The 19,971-nt window shown below is 34.3% G+C and overlaps 1 protein-coding gene across 1 annotated transcript; it reads right to left on the bottom strand.

Annotated features, from left to right (window-relative positions):
- Positions 1-49: 49 nt before the first annotated feature.
- On the bottom strand, positions 50-18,629 carry LOC137395219 (metalloprotease TIKI1-like). The gene is made up of 9 exons (XM_068082065.1): positions 18,367-18,629; positions 15,894-16,252; positions 14,742-14,949; positions 9,439-9,582; positions 8,910-9,084; positions 7,033-7,126; positions 3,036-3,149; positions 1,173-1,304; positions 50-551 (listed from the first exon to the last, which is right to left on the bottom strand). The coding sequence occupies exons 1-9, from the start codon at positions 18,472-18,474 to the stop codon at positions 416-418; spliced, it is 1,470 nt and encodes a 489-aa protein (XP_067938166.1). The 5' UTR covers positions 18,475-18,629; the 3' UTR covers positions 50-415.
- Between the last annotated feature and the right edge of the window lie 1,342 nt (positions 18,630-19,971).

The raw sequence follows: 19,971 nt of genomic DNA on the forward strand, positions 1-19,971 counted from the left end.
ACTCTTTCACATTTCTTTTGTCACATAATTGCAAACAGCTGCACAATAGTGAGATTTATGAATATATTTGTTTAATGGTTCACAAAAATATAATTTATTGCACAAAACTTTAAATAGGTTTGATGAAATTTTAAAAAGTTCAAAGTTGAAAGATATACATCATTTATCGAGATACTGTATGTCACAAAAATGAGATCAAATTTTTCTTAGGGATGATTAGCTAATATTGAAAATAGCTAGACTGTCTCAAGAGATTCTTAAAAAAACATCAAGAGGTATTATGCGGCACATTCTTCATTCAATCTAAACATTGACATGTCTTACAGGTTCCATTTATACTGAAGCGATGTCAAAAAATAGTCTTTGTAAGTTGTCTGTTCTGAACAGACAACTCCTAGCATATAGAGTTTTTCAGTTAACTATGTACTACCAAAACTAGGATTAAACAAGCTAAAAGAACAAGGAAAGAACCAGAATTTCTTTGCACTGATGCTGCTGATAGGCTGGTCTGCGGCTCCAACAAACCATAAACATTTGTCTCCGTGACGTGACTACAAAACAGGAAATAGCCTTTATCAATTTGTTTTGATATACCTATCATTAAGTCAATTCTGTAAATACACTGGTATAGCAGCCTGTTGAAATTAAATGAAAACAAAGCAATTGATCCTATTATGGTACCATCAGACTGTCAAGGTATAATGCCGCCTTGGATCACTGAATAATGTGCAATCTTTGTGTAAGACAATATTAAATGCATATTTTCTTCAAATCCATTTTTTATAGTGATAAGATATAGTTGATGTTAAATGTTGTAAATTATAAATCATCACAGTTGAAGACGCGTCACCAGATATCAATTACTGCCAGTCTATGGTCAGACATCATCTGCTGTCTAATAACCCGGTGTTTGTAGCTGCCCAAATAGAAACCACTTATGTAAGTGAATTGTTTAATCAACCCATGCAAATGTGTCTTATGACTCAACCTAGTTATTAACCAATGCTAGTGGATTAAAAGGATTAACTATGTTAGTGGATTAAAGAGATTAAATAATACTGCGGAGTAATGAGGTCTTACGCTGAATGTCAGCAGGAGTTTAGCATCGGGTAAGAGTCTCTATGTTATTTATCATTTAGTAGAGATGTTTATCACATAACAGAGCTACAAACCTAATCTCTTCAACTTTAATAAATGACTTGGTAAAGCTGGCTGCGTCTGCTTCTTTGTTATTATGTTTATTATATAGTCGCTCTCTCCTTGCCTTTTTCCTGTCTCTCTTTTTCCCGTGACGCGTGGATTTCCTATAATTAAATATGTCATATAAACTCTGTCTTGTCTTGTCATGCATTCTTTGAGTCTTGTTTTTGTAAAGTGTCTAGGGGCAGCTGTGTGAGACCGAGGCTGACAGATAGTTGCTTTTTTTAAATAGTAAATGACTAAATTGAGGTCTAAGGAGAGAAGGCAAATGCAATAAGCTTTATTACTGTTTTAACAGTGTTCCAAGGCCGAAATCCAGTAAAACAAAAGATCTTAAGGCTCTTCCACATATCACATCACAAAATCTTTGAACATTTTGCCTTATCCCAAACTTACTCATCTCTGCATTTGTGTTACAGCTTTCAAAATCTTGCATAAACTATGCCCAGAATATTGGTATTTACCAGTCCACACATATGACCAACATAGTTTTTTATTCTGTGACACCAACAACAACATTCACCATCGCTTATGTTGCAGTTTATGAACTTTTTCTTACTACAACCTTCAATTCACTATTCCAACTCCTCTGCAATACTATTAGATTATCAACTTTTGAAACACTTTTGTTCAACTCAGTAATTCTTCCCGATTTCTGTCTTTTCATTTTTTCCTTTTGTCATGTAATTGAAAACATAATTTTGTTGATGATTACCAATGCTAATAAAAAGTTATACGTACGTACATACGTACATACATACGTATGTACATACGTAGGTACATATGTACCTACGTATGTACATATGTACCTATGTATGTGCATATGTACCAATGTATGTATGTACCTACATATGTACATACCTATATACATACATATATGCGTATGTATGTACGTACATACATACGTATAGACATACATACGCACATACGTATATACTTATGTGTGTATGTACGTACATACGTACGTACGTACATACATATGTTCGTATGTACGTATGTATATATGTATGTATATACGTATGTATGTACATATGTAGGTACATACATACATAGGTACATATGTACATACGTAGGTACATATGTATGTACCTATGTATGTACATATGTAGGTACATACATACACACATACATCCATACATACACACCAGTTCCAAAACACTAGCGGTCGCTTTATCAAATCAGTATTTCAACTAGCTAATCACATGATTGGGTCGGACGCAAAAAAGATAAGAGGTTAGCTCATTGGTATAACTAATTAGACAGATATCTAAAAATATACCCTAATCAAGCCATGCCTGTGGTCAGAAATTAACTGTATCAAAAAGCAATTCTATGCTAGTGCTTATCAACATGCCCAGAGCAATCTAAACAGGGAGAAAACAAAAGCCACACAATAGAGAATTCGTCAAATCTTCTGACACAATGCATGGTTGTGGTCTGTCCCGGTGTGGTCTGTCCCACTCAACGCAAACATGCCTTATTGCTAGTCACAATTCAGTGATGAACTATCTATCTAAAGCTAGTGCATGGCAGACGTGACTGAAAATCGATTGTTGAAAATGACAAGTGAGCTCAAGAAAAACTCAAATTCAATTGTGAAAACAATGAAATTCAGTGTTTGTGGTACAAAAGGACTCTAAAAATGTTTTATAAGCTGCTGTGATGCTTTTTTGCTTCACTAGCATTTCACGTTTTGTAATTTCAAGGAATATTTCGGGCCTCCAAAGAATTTCTCAAATGATCATGAAATTGTCATGGAGTTGGAAAGTCGTTTTAACGCTTTACGCTTTTCATTTACTTGAAGATATTGAATATTTATTAGGTTTTAAACTTACCCAAATGTTGTGAATTGATCCAATTTTTTCATAGCATCTATATATGGCTGACTAGCGATCAATGAAGAATCTATGTGGCTAAATGCACCATGAATGCTTGACTCTCTCTTCGCACTACAGAAGAAAATTAATTGTGGTCATATTTTTAAACGGACTGTATTAGAGAAGTTGATGACACCGTGTCAAATGGCAAATACCAACAAATGAAAAATTACTGTTGAGTAATCTCTCAGGAATGAACAATTGATAAATTTAACTAAAAACACAAAAGGTTTAACAATAAATACAACATTAGTACTTATTTGAATTTTAGAGAAATAGCGAGCTTCGCATTTGCTGTGCTAACCCTGTAATCTGTTCAGATGTATACAATCCACAATGTTCTTTAGGTCACACAACAGGCTTTTGTAATATGGAGTATAGCATAACCATAGCTGCAAATAACAGGGTTCATCTTAGCACTCGTAATATCTGGCTAATTGCTGCAGACCTAGCAGACAGATGGTTCATTCATGTTATTACTTTGCAATTTTGATTTTTGAGTAAGTTTTGTGTGATGGATTAATGTTAGTAATCGGGCAAGTCTATCATGACCAACTAGCTTAATGAAACTATCATCGAAGGCTGCAGAAGTTTAATGCACTTGTATTTGCTTGAAGTTTAAAATCTAAATGTGATACACAGAAACTTGGCTACAAAGGAAAGAGAGTATTGAAGTTTCTCTCAGCGAATATACAGAGCTGTTAGACTAGTAAACCAGAAATTCATTTACAAGCAATAAGTTCTCGCTACAGCCTACACATCCCCCTATATTCAGCCATTAATGACCTTCGCAATCAGATCTTCTATTGTATGTGAAATAAATAGCTATTCCTGGGTATATCTATTACTCTGCACCTGCCAAGTCGAATTCTCAGCTACACAAAACCTTTCTTCTAGTTTATAAGATCGCTGACACTTCCAGCTCTAATTCAAAGTCTGTTTAAATTTCACTGTTCTAAAATTTTACTCGTTGAATACATGATATATTAGACAGTAAAGGAATTTGAGTGAGCACTATCATTAGCCCAAGCAAACAATTTCTAACTACAAAAGCTGCATTTAAATATCCACAAAAAACCTTTAAAAGGCTCGAGTTATGTCTATGATATGTCTATGATATGTCTATGATATGAATAAACGCTAAAATGTTATCAAAACATGGGCGGTTCATTTTACGAAATATTCTAGATCAGATTAAAAGAATGGTGATAAATGTAAGGCTCACACTATTAACACTTGTCTATTGTCGTGGGTAAGGCGAGAAGAACATGATAACCCAAAAAGGGCGAGTCTCGTAATATAAGAGAGCGAATGTCTAGCAACACTCTTTGTGAAAAGAGGTGTCTACCCAGGAAACAATGGGAAGGGAAGCGCATTGGTCGGTGCCTCTATATATATTCATCATAACACATTCTCAGATCTCACTAGCTTTAATGAGCTCCCAAGAACAGCACCAATTTTTTTAAGCCTTGTCGCTTTTATGTTGGATCCTCAGATGCTCACTCATTGGCTCTCAAAAACAGTCTTGCTATTTTATTGGCTCCAGTAAACTGTACCAAGCACTCATTGACCCTCATAAACAATCTTGCTATCTTATTGGCTCCAGAAAACTGTACCAAACATTCATTGGCTCTCAAAAACAGTCTTGCTATCTCATTGGTTTCAGCAGACTGTTCCAAACACTCATTAGCTCACACAAACAGTCTTGCTATTTTATTGACTCCAACAAACTGTACCAATTGTACAGTATTGCAATGTATTACAGTAAACTGTAGCCAATGGTACAGCCAATGGTACAGCCAATCTGAACCATGGGCTCATACTAAAATCATAGACTAGAAAGCACCTGCTATTCCTGATATGTATTAAGTATTTGATGGCAAACACTCACATGGTGTACATTTTTATCCAAGTATGACTAGCATTGTTAGACAAGTCTTGATAGCCAGTGATTGATTGTGTATGAAGTTGGTTATTTTTTAAAGTTATTTTAATAAAACTAATGTAGATAAATTATGGATAGACAATTCTTTACAGACTTGAACCAACAACTCTTAAATTGTCTGAAGAGTGACGCTTATCTCTGCAGGTGCCAGTAATATAATTCACACAGTACCTACTTGGTGAAATAAAAAATGAACTCATTTTAGGAATTTCTATTTTTAAAGAAAAAATAAAAGGCGTAAGATATATTTCAAGGTCAACCTATACTCATTCTGCTCAAACAACTTTCAGGGCTCGACCAGTACCAGTGTTCAACACTCACGTTACAAATTATCTAATTTTAACCGCAAACTTCACAAGATGAAAGTTGCATGTCACCCTGAAGGTAAAGCAAGCATAAAGCATTAGATGTGTAATAAAAAAATGCAATTAAATGCATCGGCAGCACGCTGCTGTTGAAGTCTTGCATGTAGATAGACAAATCAACAATTTTCTTTGTTCAAATGAAAACAATAAGACAAAAATGTACTATACATATGTACCCCAACAACAACTAAGATGTACCAACAAGTGAATTATGTGCTCGGCACACGATGCCTGCGGCATCAGAAAGCCTAGTATTTTAGTTTATATTCTGAGAGCTTCCGTATTACTTACAGTCTCGTTAGTCTCACCAGTGCTTTTTATGTCATAGAAATAACCAGAAAATGAAAAACTTGCTGTTGCTATATTTTACGTGTTTAACAAAAATGGAAAGCAACCTCTGAAAGTAACCTTAATCGGAATAACCCAGGGCAGCAAGTGTTGTAAACGCTGTTAGCGCAGATAGAAAAAATTACAATGCTGTATAAAACATAATGACGGAAGATCACAATAGCTCCCTAAGGCTATGTTTTTAGTGTCAGTATCAGCGATGTCGCCATGAAGCATCCACCCGGTTGGCTGCCTTCATTCAATAAAAACATCTGACTTCTAATTGCCAACTCGACACAGCAGTAATGGGTAACAATCGGCAAAATGCAGTTAGCAAGCCAACACAGCTTACACAGTAGCAAATAGCAACTTGCAATTAGCGAACTGGCACAATTTAAATAGTGACAGTTAGCAGCTTACAGCAGGCAAACCAACACAATTTGCTTGTAACTAGAAACACAGCACAGCTGTTCAACAAGAACTGGCCTCATCGAACCCAATGCAGTTTGCACTGACAACTCAGAAAAGTTTAGCAAAGGCAACTCTTGATAAATCATAGACACTGGCCGCTTAAAACTGGCAATTTGCATTTAGCAACTCCACACGTGCAGAGGACAAGTGATGTATTGCAGAGGACAAGTGATGTAGTGGAGAGGTCAAGTGATGTAGTGCAGAGGTCAAGTGATGTAGTGGAGAGGTCAAGTGATGTAATGCAGAGATCAAGTGATGTAGTGCAGAGGTCAAGTGATGTAGTGTAGAGGTCAAGTGATGTAGTGCAGAGGTCAAGTGATGTAGTGCAGAGGTCAAGTGATGTAGTGCAGAGGTCAAGTGATGTAGTGCAGAGGTCAAGGGATGTAGTGCAGAGGTCAAGGGATGTAGTTCTCTTCAACCAAGACAGGCACTTAGCAGGTAGCTGTATGTTACATGTATTCGGCCTTAGGGTTATATTCACTTTTAGTTTATCAATGTGTTCCAGATTTATTTGCAAACACATAAACACTATAGAAATAGCAGTCATATATATGAGTATGCATTTTTAATCTCACTAACATAAATTTGTTAGTTGATAGTCATACAGTGCTCAATAAGTTGTCCATAAGCCACAGAATATTACATAGTGATGACTGGAGAAGGCAGCACAATTTACGTTGAGAAGCATCGTAATATGTTAAATGATGCGTCTATTTAGGTCCCAGCAGGAACAAATGTTACAAAGCCTCTGGGGAGCCTAAGTATGCTAACTTGTGACATATATCCATGGTAAACCATGTCTAGCTTGCAAATCACAGTTGCCCCAAGGAACCATGTCTATACTTACTGGCTTTGTATAAGAGACTCGGGCTTTGTGTGTTTTATGGGCATCCCAAGAGACACTAGTTTTTCTATCACAGAGTTATTGCCAAGAAAATGACCTGTAAGGAACCATAAAAAGTACAAAAGGCAGATTTATTGCTTTGCAAACAACATTTTAATAATTGAAGAATAGATGTAGGCATGCCAACGGGTTCGGAGCTGCAACTGACGGCTCACCTCTAATGAGATGATTAACTAATCACTTTGTTGAAAGTACATAGACATAGTACATAGACATGATATATCCATTCAGAAGATCTCATTCCTAGATATGCATTCATACCCACTCGCATTGTTATGCAGTAGAAAGACTGTAAGCTGTCTCTCAATTAGGATTTCTTTCAGGGATCTAATGTTTCCTGCATCAATTTTATCATTATCCATTTATGTAGAGTGTGCTGATGTTCCGGTGCACCAAAGCAATCTCGTAAAGAAACTTTCTGGTTTATCAATTTTCTAGTCCACTAAATTATATTGCGAATCAGCACTAAGCAGCAAATTTTGAAAACTTAACTTTCAAGTTTCATGCGAGTTTGTAATTCTAACAGTTTATATGCAGAATTATTTTATTAAATTATTTACAATTTTATCAAAGTTAAATTTTTTTGAAGCCTAAATAAGCATGAGGTATTTATTTATATTTTTTATAAAAACGTTATTGTCATTTTACATACATTGAAAAATCGAAATAACTTGTTTGACGTTGTTTTAAATCCCTTGAATTAAATTGTAAAGTGTATTTTGTTGTAATTAAAAGCTTGATTAGCAATAAAGGAGACAGAGTAAAATCATCTCATCATATGAAGTTTATTTTCTGTTATAGTTTCCACAGTCTAATGCTGCCACATTTTGGAGCAAACATTTTCTAACATAAAATGTAAAAGTTCAGTTCATATTTGACTCTATACCCTAAGAACTTATTAACATATCAACTTGTCGTTTGAAGCTTTTTAGAGTATTGGAATTTTGTAAGTAAAAGGAAGAACAAAACAAAATTAAAAAATAAAAAGCACTAAAAATATAAAAATAATAAAGACATATGTACAGGCCTATATAAGGTAAGTTGATAGAAGCTTTACTTACTGTAAGTTACACTTGCAAATCTTTCGGGTACCTCTAAACCCATGCATAGCTAAACCCTTACTGGAATTCAGGAATCTCTAACGTAAGAAACATTAGTAGCCTTTTTCTTACAGATTGTTATTTTATAAATTTAGTTTTTTTATTGCATATAAATTAGTTTTTCCATTTAGTTTTCACACAGTGTTATATAATCCATTTATTTTAATGCTATGTATAAGTATATGCAGTATTTCTTAAAGATTTATCATAGGTTTGTAGTTTAGAAAAAACTAATATATATTTTTATATATTAGAATTTTAGACTATGTTAGAATGTGAGGAAATTGTAGAAAAGATTACCTAATTTTGTATTTTGAAGTTTGTATGTAGGGGGCCTAAGCAATAAGAGCTAGAAAACTTTGTGTCATTAAATAAGGAAATAACCTTTTTATTTTATAGCCTTGGCTCTACAATGTGTTAGCGAGTACAATGTGTTGTGTTAGTGCGAGTACACGATATAACTAGCTATCAGCTAGCAATTATTCATCTAATTGATTAATTCACCATTTATTAAGTTAGACATAATGATATCCACTTTAGCTAGCATTCAATGTAACTTTATAAATCTATGTAAATACAACCCTAATTTTCATTTCACTTCAGTACAGTTATATAGTAGTCTAAATTAAAAACATATCTGCAAGTTGCTACCAGTAAACTAACAAGTAAGAAATTGCTACAATATTATTAGATACTCTCTAAGTAAGTCAAGTGCATCACCTGCTCCAAACGCGAAAAAGAAGCTTTCATTTGGATTGTCCTGCAAAAGATTAAAGGTTCTCGTTGCCATTCGTTCATTTCTCTTGTATAGAAGCTCATCCACAAAAAACTTATCCATCTCTTTTGCCATTTCCGCTAGCTTTGGTTGCTCTTGTTGCATAGCCTTGAGATCTATCTGTAAGTAAGTCAGTAACAAGAACACAGTGTAACATTTAAATGTATGATTTCTACATCAGTAGTTTTCCTACTGGAAATTTTCGACAGAGACAGGAGAGGAACATAGAAACCATTTGATAGAAAAGCATGAAAATATAAAGCCGTTCAGATACTGGTTTATACTGGTTTAAACTGGTTTATACTGGTTTATACTAGTTTATGCCGGTTTATACTGTTCCAGGTGCACATACTGTTTACAGGTAGATATAAACTTTATTCACACCAGTCAAGCCGTTTAAAGTAAATTAGACCATGAGACCAAAAAAATATAAAAGTAAATTATGTTTATTAAAAAGAGGTTTAGATGGAAGACCTTTAGTGTGTCTTTCTGCAAAAGCACGGACTTCAAATCTCCACAGTTGTAATGTTTTATCAGATCACTGTTGTCAGGTATGGATTGAGATTTCTCCCTCCGGTCTTCATGCTGTTTCAGTGTTTGATCCAGTGCGAAGATTACCTGCAGACAAACAATCGACCTATAAGGACGTCTGCCCACTGACACATCCGGCCATGCAATACATTTACTACTTTCATTTATATTTTACGGTGATTATTCGCTCGCCCTGTGTGGATGTAATAACGCCATTTGAGGGAATCAGCAGCGGACCATCAGAAATCATGGGCTATTTATCACCATAGCTATTTTGATCAGCTTTCCATTGCAGTAATTTAAGGATATTTTGCATATTTCCTTACTGAATCTTTCGTTTTATCTGATATTAGTCATCAAGAGATATGCTGCCTCATAGGTCATCATTAATAGATGACCTTAAACTCAGTTACACAGAGTTAGACCTTGGTAATTTCAGATGAATGCCTGTGGAGAGGGTAATCAATGCTTTCTTTTTGACATCAGAGTGACCGCATTAGTGAACAAAACGGAAACCGATCACGGTAGATTAGTGGCTTTTTTCCACACTTATTTTCCATGATAGGATGTTATTATGCAAGTTTGTTTTGTCATACAAACGATAATCCTGAATTTTAATTGTGTTTTCCTTTTTATTTCACTATTATTTTAGATTATGGCAACTTTATGGCTGAAGATGAGTAAGCTAGCCAAGTTTCAAACTTCCATTTTTCCGTTTCAAGTAATACTCAGTTGATATTAATTCAACGTCGATGAGTTACTATTAGCTCCTTCGCATTACAAACATTTTGTTCTCTCTTTTTATCGCTGCTCAGCTAGTGAGGTAAATATTCTCATGGAATTAAACAAAAGAGACCCCGGACAAGCGCTGCCGTAATAATTATAACGGCGGTAGGGCATGTTCAACACTTGTTGATTGTAATGTTTACCCTTCCGAGCAAGCATTGTGTTTGCTGAAGAGGAACGAGTCAAATATGTGTGCTCAACAGAATAGTCATCGAGACGATGACTTATTCACCGGCTGAGGCTATAGAAATTGTTATTTATGTTTCTAGCTTAGTTGAAAAGCTTTTAATGGTTGGTCTCCAAATGCACTATCACCGTGAAAAGAGATGACACAGCCAAACAACAATAATAAAAATAATCAGTACTGTCATCCAATTTTGTTGAATGGAGAAGTTGTTCTTCTATTCAAAACGACGGTTTTTAGTTTTCTGAATCAGCAGACGGTTACTCCAACAGTCTCCGGGTCTTAATTATCATTTCGCTGAGATTCATGGGAAATACTTGTATGTACTCGAAAGTCATTCAGAAGCTTGAAGGGCTCCCTGATCGATGCTAATGACGAGCGTTGCTATATGCACTTAGCGTCTAAAGTGGCTGCTGACAGCACTTCTGTCCTTAACCCTTTTTACTACAATAAGATAAATCTATTACAGTTTATTTTAGGTATACAAATGAGGATAACAAACAGTTGCTTGCGTGAACAAGACGTATTTTAATTCAAAATAAACAGAAAGTAATCGGCTAATACCCGAGAGAATTATTAAGCAAAGTGTCATTAATTAGTGTAGGTTAAGGAGGTACGTAGACAGAGGCAGCGTAGGTACTGCGCCCTATCATCCTTTTAACCACAACACTTGATGGCTCCTCACTGATACCCCACTCTTCACAATAAGCGGCATTGTTTTGCCGTTTCAAGGCACGTAATGCTGACTCGGTGGTGGTTATTTTACTCAAGAAAGTAAGAGTAAACATTATTAGATGCCGACAGAGATGATTGATTATACCCAGCAAGGTGTCCTAAACACAAAAGCTGCTTGATGACTTTGCTGTTGTATCGAAGCTGTGTGGGAATTGAGCGCGTCTTTGTTGTGGTTTCATTAGTTGAGTTTGCTTTTCTTGTGCTCTCCCAGCTCAGAGAGTTGATATGCTGAACGGACTTTTAGAACAAGGTATGTAAACACACGTCTGGAGATTTCAGCCATGCTTAAAACTGTTGTTAAGTGTGGTGCGTGTATATGAAGTGTTAACGCGCTACCGTGATTACATTTACAAGAAAGTGAAATAATCAGCCTCTATTAGAAGAATTCTCAGAGGCATAGAGCTCAACAGATGTACCGTTTTAGAGTAACAGATGTACAGATGTACAAATAGCATTGAGTTTATTTATATATTTTCTATTATTATATTATTTATATTGTTTTCTATTATATTATTATACAGCAACAAATTCTGAATAAGAGAATAAGCTTGTGGCTAAAAAAAATTTGCATTTGTTGGGGGAGACAAAAAGAAGCTAGACAAAATTGAAAATATTTAAACTGATTTGATTACAAAAATTTTTTAATGTTAAACTTACTCAAAATTTCAGTAGATTTCATCAGAATGTATCGGTATTTTTTTTTATCATTTACGATGGTTTTTGATGTTTGAGGTGATCTGACTGCCGAGATCTTTCAAGATTAAAATTGACAAAACTTGATCACAGCTAAAGCGATCAGAAAAAAAACATGTGAAATGATGTCACTAGTTGCTATCATTGCTATAGTTGATATACCTTAGGACACTTATGTATTCGCATCATCTAACTTTCGCGTTTTCGCGGAGTCATCCTCTCGCGAAAACTTCATGAGCGAAACTAAACTATCATAACGAACGAGCGAAAACGCGGAATTAAATAGCTTTGTTCATTGATAGTCCAAGAAACAAATGGCAGCAAGCGATCAAATTGTATCATCGATATCGCCCACACAATTCTACCTGCGGTTCACAATTACAAACTAGTTTCAAATGGAAAATTTCTTTCTTACCAGTGAAGTGGACCTGAGGAATCTAATTATGTTTGTTCCTCTGCATTTATTTTCACATCACTATATTTTCGCACTCATCAGAACTGCGAAATTAAGTTGCAGCGAAATTTTCCTCTGTATGCTACTCACAAAACTAAATACTAGCGAAATATGAGTGTCTTAGGGTAAGCTATTGCGTTCAAGTTGCAGCGTTATGCGCCTCTATTTTGTTGGTCTCTTTAAAACTATAGACGTCATAGTCGCACTTTCTTTTGATCTGAGCATTTCAACTGCGATCAAGTTTTGTCGATTTTAATCTTAAAACATCCTGACAGTCAGACCAACTCAAACATCAAAAACAATCGCAAATGATAAAAAAATACGGATACTTTCTAACAAAATCTACAAAGATTTCGCAGAAGTACATCTTTAAATATTCATTTGCTTTTTAAAAACCTGTAAAAACTGTCTACACAAAATACCAAAAACCCAAATCGGTAATATATATATACATATATATATATACAGATATATATATATACAGATATATATATATACATATATATATATATATATATATATATATATATATATATATATATATATATATATATATATATATATATATATATACAGATATATATATATATATATATACATATATACAGATATATATATATATATATTGATCATTTCATTTAAGCTTCTAATTATCTACCAGTAAAATCCACTGCTGCCAAAGGTCAGATATTTGCACTTTGTTTCAAGATATGAAGAGAGTATTTCCACGCTTGAGTCGAGTTAGTGCAATACCTTATCATCCTGCAAACTATCGTCTAACACTTTAATATGTGCAGTTGACAAATGTTTGCACATAACGTGAAAGCAATATTGTCGCTAGATAAGGCAGGTGTCCATGGGTGAGAGAAAAGGTGTTTTTGGCTTATAGTTATATGCGGTTTAGAAATTGTTTGTCTAAAATACCGATACGACCTCTTACTCTTCTCTTTTATCATGAATGATTTATGAGTAATTCAAGGCGGACACACAAGTAACACTTATAGCTCTTGGATACATATAGATGAATTCAAGACAACTGTTCTATTTATAGACATTGTAGCACATTACTTGTCAACATGAAAGCCTTTACAATATCATAAAACTCAGAATTCATATCAAGGTCTTGGGTTACCCCAACATCCAAGCAATTATTGAGATATAATTACGCCTAGTTCAACTTATGTCCTGCCTTATGAGCTTTTATCAAGTTATCAAAAAGCGGAGGGCTTCCTGCCATCCTCAATGCCTCATAGTAGTAATATCATCTTAACGCTATACCAAAAAGTAATTCATATGGCGAGAAATAACTACATCACCTCATTTTGTGATAGTCACATCTCGCTCAGCAATTTTGCATTAAAATAAGGCTCCAGTAAGTGTAACATGTCTGATAAGAGTAACATGTCAAGGTATTTGATGCTGCTAAATTGGAATAGCGTTTAAATCTATGCAAGGTGTAAGCGCAGCTCTTGTCAATAATCATCATGATTAGGTGATTATTCCAGAAAAATCTTTGTTATCAATTAACCGTGAACTTCATCAAAATAAACAACTTAGCTTTGATTCTAGAATACTCAGCTTTTAAATAATTCCTCTGTTACTGTTTCGAATCAAGAATGATCCTAGAGCTCATTGAAGAGTACTTTATTGTATTATAGAGAGAGAGAATATTATTCTCTTTTACTTTCAAACTAACACTTTTAAACTCCTTTTTTATTTAAGTTGAAGTCTGGACTAAATAGACAAGAACAGTGACTTCTTTTACTAAAAATGAAAAGGAAATGAATACCGGTCAGTATTCAGTATTAAGCTACAAGCTAGGACACCATACTTACTATATTAACAAAAGATCACCATATGGTGTAGAGTTAACTGTGACACAAACATCATGATTAGGTTGAGGAATAAAAATAAACACCCTTTTTATGAAAAAAGATTTTTGTCGGCTGAGAAACAGTCATACCACATAAAAAATTATTATAATTATAAATTAATTAATAATTTAATAATTTAATTTAATTAAATTAAATTAAGTTAAAAAAACTGTTATATAATTTATACAACTTGAAAAATTGATACTTGATTTGAATTTATTAATCATAAAATATAAACAAATTTAGGAAGAATGTTAACACCTCTACACATAGTACACCTGTGTAATACAATGTACATGTGTACCGTAGTACACCATTGTTTCAACATATATTCATACATGTACATCAAAAGAATTTGCTTAAAAACTACTTTGTTGCCAGGCAGCATCAAAATATTATCTTGAATTTTTAGCTGAACTAAATTATCTACTGTATGGTCAGTCTAACTATCATCTATGACATTTAAATTGACAAAATAATCACTGTTTTTGGGAGCGCGTCAGCCCATGGGCACTCTCACCTGAGTACTGTTCAACTTGTTGAGGGGTGCACACTGTTCTTCAGCGAGTTCTATTGCACCAACATTCTTCTCCCATTCCACAGCCTGTCGTGACAGATACAAGTCAAGCACAGGGACTCCAAACAGCTTCACGTCATTCTCCGTCAGTGAATTCAGCAGCAACATCAACCATACTGGCTTCATTCGCTGCCATGATCCAACTATAGCCCTGCCAAACAAAAATAATTACTTTTAATAAAAAAGGTATCAAAGAAAATTTATAGCTTCTATATTTTCAATTGGTTTTGCCAAGTAACGAAAAACAATATTTTTTTTATGATTACCAATGTCAATAAATAAATATATATATATATATTGACGATTATTATTAACAAAATAATGATATTTTGTTATACGCCAAAAAATATAATTTTTTTTCATTTTTTTTATTTGTGAATTATTTGTGAAAAAAGTAAGTTATAGTATATATAAATATATAAAAAAAATTGTTTCCTCACCCCGGATACCCCGTATGGGTGGTAAATTCTGCTCTAACTCGGGTCTCCTACCAGAGACCTGGGAGTTTGAGCACTCGTCTCAAGATCTTAGCTGTTCCCAATAGCGCACTTTTCTGCAACTCACCTGAGTTGCAGAAAGTGCGCAGTATCACCGCAGTATCAGTATATATATATATATATATATATATATATATATATATATATATATATATATATATATATATATATATATATTTTATATACACTTTTATTTTATCTAAACAGAGCTACACGGAAGTGAGAGATAAAGCTTAAACCAAGACAATCATTTTCAAATGCAAGTGAGAGACTTTTGGCAGTTCATAATCACTTTTATAAAAAGTGTTTTATACACAGTGCCAGAACAAATCAATAAATAAAATATACCGCCATGTCACTAGTGCAAAAACCCAAATTTATAAAAATAAAGCTTAAATCACTAGGTTTAGGTATACATCTTGCCTCTTTTGACAAACGATTAAAAAATAGCAATAAATTTGTTGAGCGCATCTTTTAGTAAGTATTTACCAAATTAGATTAGGTTAGATATTTCCTACAGAATAATCTCTTTTTCCTGTTGCTTGTAGCACGCGAAGATTTTAATTTAATAAATAGAGGAATAGACTTGCGTACTAACCTGTACTGATAATCCGCATAGTATTCTGCATTCTCTCTACCATGTTCATCTCCCATCCAGTCCGGAATCTTCCGCCTGATATATTCCATGTAGCGCTTTAGTCGGCGATATAGTTTGTGCGGTATGAATTCGCTAATGGTTTGCTGCTTGGGAAGAAGTTGGCAGTTTGCCAACGCTGTCGCTGTGCTGCTCTCAGTCAGATCGAGTTCAAAGAAGACATTGTCAGAGTACCTGAAAGCATTTTTAGTGCTTCGCGGGATGTAGTCCCAGACTCTTGTGTAAGGAACATGGATGGTGCCAAAGAAATAAGAGGGTGGGTCTCGCTCTAGTGTCCACAGGAAGGAGTTGAGCTCAGATTGCTGGAACAAATAAGCAGATTTGTGTAATACTAATTGTTGCTTGGAAACCTTTTGCAGCCAAATGCTGCAGGGGTTACTAAGTGTTTTCAAGGGATTTACTGTATGTTTGATTTTCAAGTTTTGCCTAAAAGTGAAACCAAATTTTTAGAATAAATAACCCATTTATTATTGATACTCTGTAAGTAATACACCAGAAAAGGAAATAAAACATTGCTATGTTTAATAGATACATTCAGATGGTTATATTTTTGTCAGACATACCATTTTTAAACTCCTACATTAAATGTTATATTGATTTTATCAAAAATTCAAAAATACTTATGAGTGTTCGTTCGTATGCAAAAGACATCCACACTGAATTTTGCTATAGGAGTTAAAGCAGACACAAATCTCTCTACTATGCATTATATCTGCTAGCTATACGGAGAACAGACTTTAGGCTGTATGTAATGTGACGAAACAAAATAATATGGTCTAGCCAGAGAGACTGCACGAGTCCAATCAGTCGCACTGCTCCAAAAACAATGCTTGTGTATATATATATATATTAGCTGGGTAAGTTATTCCACTTAATATCAAAACATTTGTTCTTAATGCTAATCTAAGAAATAACAGGATTAATTTAATGAGCCGTTATCGTTGAGTTTGTTGTGAGCTGAAGTCAGTGTTAGTGTATAGTTCAGTGTTATAGCATATTGTGTCTGCAGTAGGTGGATGGATATGCACTGAATCCAGTCTTGCAGTTTAGGAATTTGATGGAACTGTGTTTTTATAGTTCTGTACTTTGCCCATACACCATCTGCATAACTTTACAGTGTGATATAACAGCGGCGATGTATTATCTCTAAAGAGGCAGCCACCTGCTTGACTGGTCAGTTTAAGCTGTCTTTTGCTTGTTCCACACCATTTACTACAAACACTTTATATCATGGGAGTTATCAGTGATGCGTTATCTGACACACACCAACAGGTGTGTTGAGGTGCATGCCGGCCTCTCAAAATAGCGTGGCGTAATTAATCGCTAAAATAAATGGTTTAACGAATACTTAATATATACTCTGTGTTAACTGTTAATATTACCAAAATAAAAAAAAGTTTTTTATTTATTCCAAAAAACCAATGCATATATATAATTTATTTTGATTATAACTTTTTTGTTATCCGAGACAATACAAAAGCAAATAAACTGGGCGCAGAAATGTTTTTGCTGAGGTTAAATAGAAGCTTCCAGAAGAATCAGAGTTCAGTTGTTTTGATAGTCTAATGATGGGAGCCTGAACAGTATATCAATAGCCTAATTGGTCAATTGATCGGTGATTCTGGTTCACACAGAATCACCTACCATTATGATATGCATGAGTTAGCTGCTTTGAAAGGAGCTGTAGATTGCTATGAGAAACCAATAATTCTTCTACACTATTTTAATTAAACCAAAATTGAGAGCAATTTAGTCAACAAGATGCATTTATGATAATTTTTGTAATATAAGATGACCGGTATGAAAAAAATAATAACTCCTTTGTTTCTATGCAGTAGTGTATTTTAATATAATATAAAAATTTTTATAGAACACAAAGACTATCAAAAACAAGTCTGTTGTCTATGCATACACAAACCTATTTGGCTGAACACCGTTATGAGATTCCGAAATATTTTATATAACTTGACAGAAAAATTAAGGTTACCAGAATTGAAAGCTTAAAGTCTTGACAAGTCAGTGTTATAGTAAGTGATACAAGTTCACACGCGCTACAAATACAGTTGAGTCATAGATTTACTAGTTGAATCCTCTATCATTAACATGATGAGTTTATAAAAAACAATTAATCAAGTGTCAGTTAATAGCTGACACTAACTGACAATAGCTGGCAGGTGTTTTATGAAGTTCTACTCTAAACCACTTTTAGATTTTTAGATTACCAACTTTTAAAGCACGTTTGTTCCACTCATTAGATAATTCTAGATTTCTGTCTTCATTTTTGTTTTTGACATGCAATGAAAAACATAATTTTGTTGATGATGTACTAATGCCAATAAAAATTTATACGTACCACAATAAAAATTTAATTTATTTTACTCTATTTGAAGACTAGTCGCATGCCAACAAGTCTTACCTCTGAATTTGTAGAACATTCCACAATTTCGTCACATGACATAGAATGCAGGCAGTTAAAAAACACAAATATCCAAGAGAGGTGTGATAAACTTGTACAGAGAGTCATGCTGGTTGTCAGCAAATGTCAGCGAGCGAAGGAGAGCCTCGTCTGAGCACGTGTGACATTCTGTCAGCAAGGTCCGGTCGCTCTTCCTTTTTACAGAGTTCTGATATTCACTCAGAGGATCTGCTGTTTATAGCGGTAATACAGGCATTCTAAAGTCGACCTGTAGAATCAATGAACTGACAGAAAAAGAGTTATATGGGTTGGACGGTGCAGGAGGTGTGGCTTATTATCAATACACGCATTCGGATCGCCTCACGAAGTGATTAGCTTTTCTAGATTAGTCATAAATTGTATGCATATGAATGCGTTCACACTCCGCGTGACTAACCAGGTGATAGGAAAAATCTGGAGAGAATCTATTATCCAAATGTCAACACTCTGCATAGATTAACATTTCTTCACACCTGCGCTGTAGCTTGTACAAAGAGGTGTGCAGCTTTCGACGAACATGACAGCTGCTCTATAGTATCCCGCTAAATGTACAAACGTGATCTTTTTCCCAGACTTTTACGTGTAATATTTTCAGGCCTGGTCTAAAATACCAGTTGTAGAATAACATATTAACATTACCAGCAATGAAACTATTAGCGTGCCAATGTTTTCAGGCCTTATTATTCAAAGAAAATAGGGTGTGTGAAAGTCTGCTATAAATATTCAAATAGTCACAACAATGTACAGGTGTTTGCAGATGTTTCTATCTTGTCTTCTTACTTTAAATCTTGACTGGTCTGGGAGTGCTTGAAGCGAGTTCTTAACAAATACTGTTTGTTATATTTTTGGTATTATTATATATATAATATATATAATATATATATTATATATAATATATATAATATATATATAATATATATATAATATACATGTATATATAATATATATATATAATATATATATAATATATATATACAATATATATGTTATATGTATTTTGTATACCAGTTGAATGCCTGGCTTTGCACGGATAATAAACATGTTTTTGCATAAAAAAATGTACTTTTAATCGACATATACAACATTTACCATTCTAACGTTTTTAAAAGGAGATGTTTGTTTATTTCTGTGTACTGTGTTTCTTTTTGTGTAGCGTGTTTACTTCTCTGGGGTTTCAGTCTCAACTTTCATTCACAAGGGCTCGACAAAAAAAAACACATTTTAGGGGTGTTTTTTGGTGGCCAGACACTCAGGGGTGTTTTTATAAAAAAGGGTATGTTTTTAGCTTGGTGCAGTGGATGGGGGCCAAATCTGTCTCATTGAGTTCCACACAGTGGAAAAGGGTATTCATGAGCCAAAAAAGGGGCCAATTAGTCTGTGGTGATGAAGTGATAAGGGGTAGTTTTTTATTAATGTGTAAGTCGGTGAAAAGGGTGCATTTTATAATATCTCAGATTAGCCCTTGAGGATGAATAGAAGTGAGTGAAACCCCTGGGGTTTACTTCTGCGTAATTCATACACTACTAGCTGCAGTGACTACTACAGCTCTATACTGATTGCAATAGT

The sequence above is a fragment of the Watersipora subatra genome, chromosome 4, assembly GCF_963576615.1.
Source record: "Watersipora subatra chromosome 4, tzWatSuba1.1, whole genome shotgun sequence".
Lineage (NCBI taxonomy): Eukaryota > Metazoa > Bryozoa > Gymnolaemata > Cheilostomatida > Watersiporidae > Watersipora > Watersipora subatra.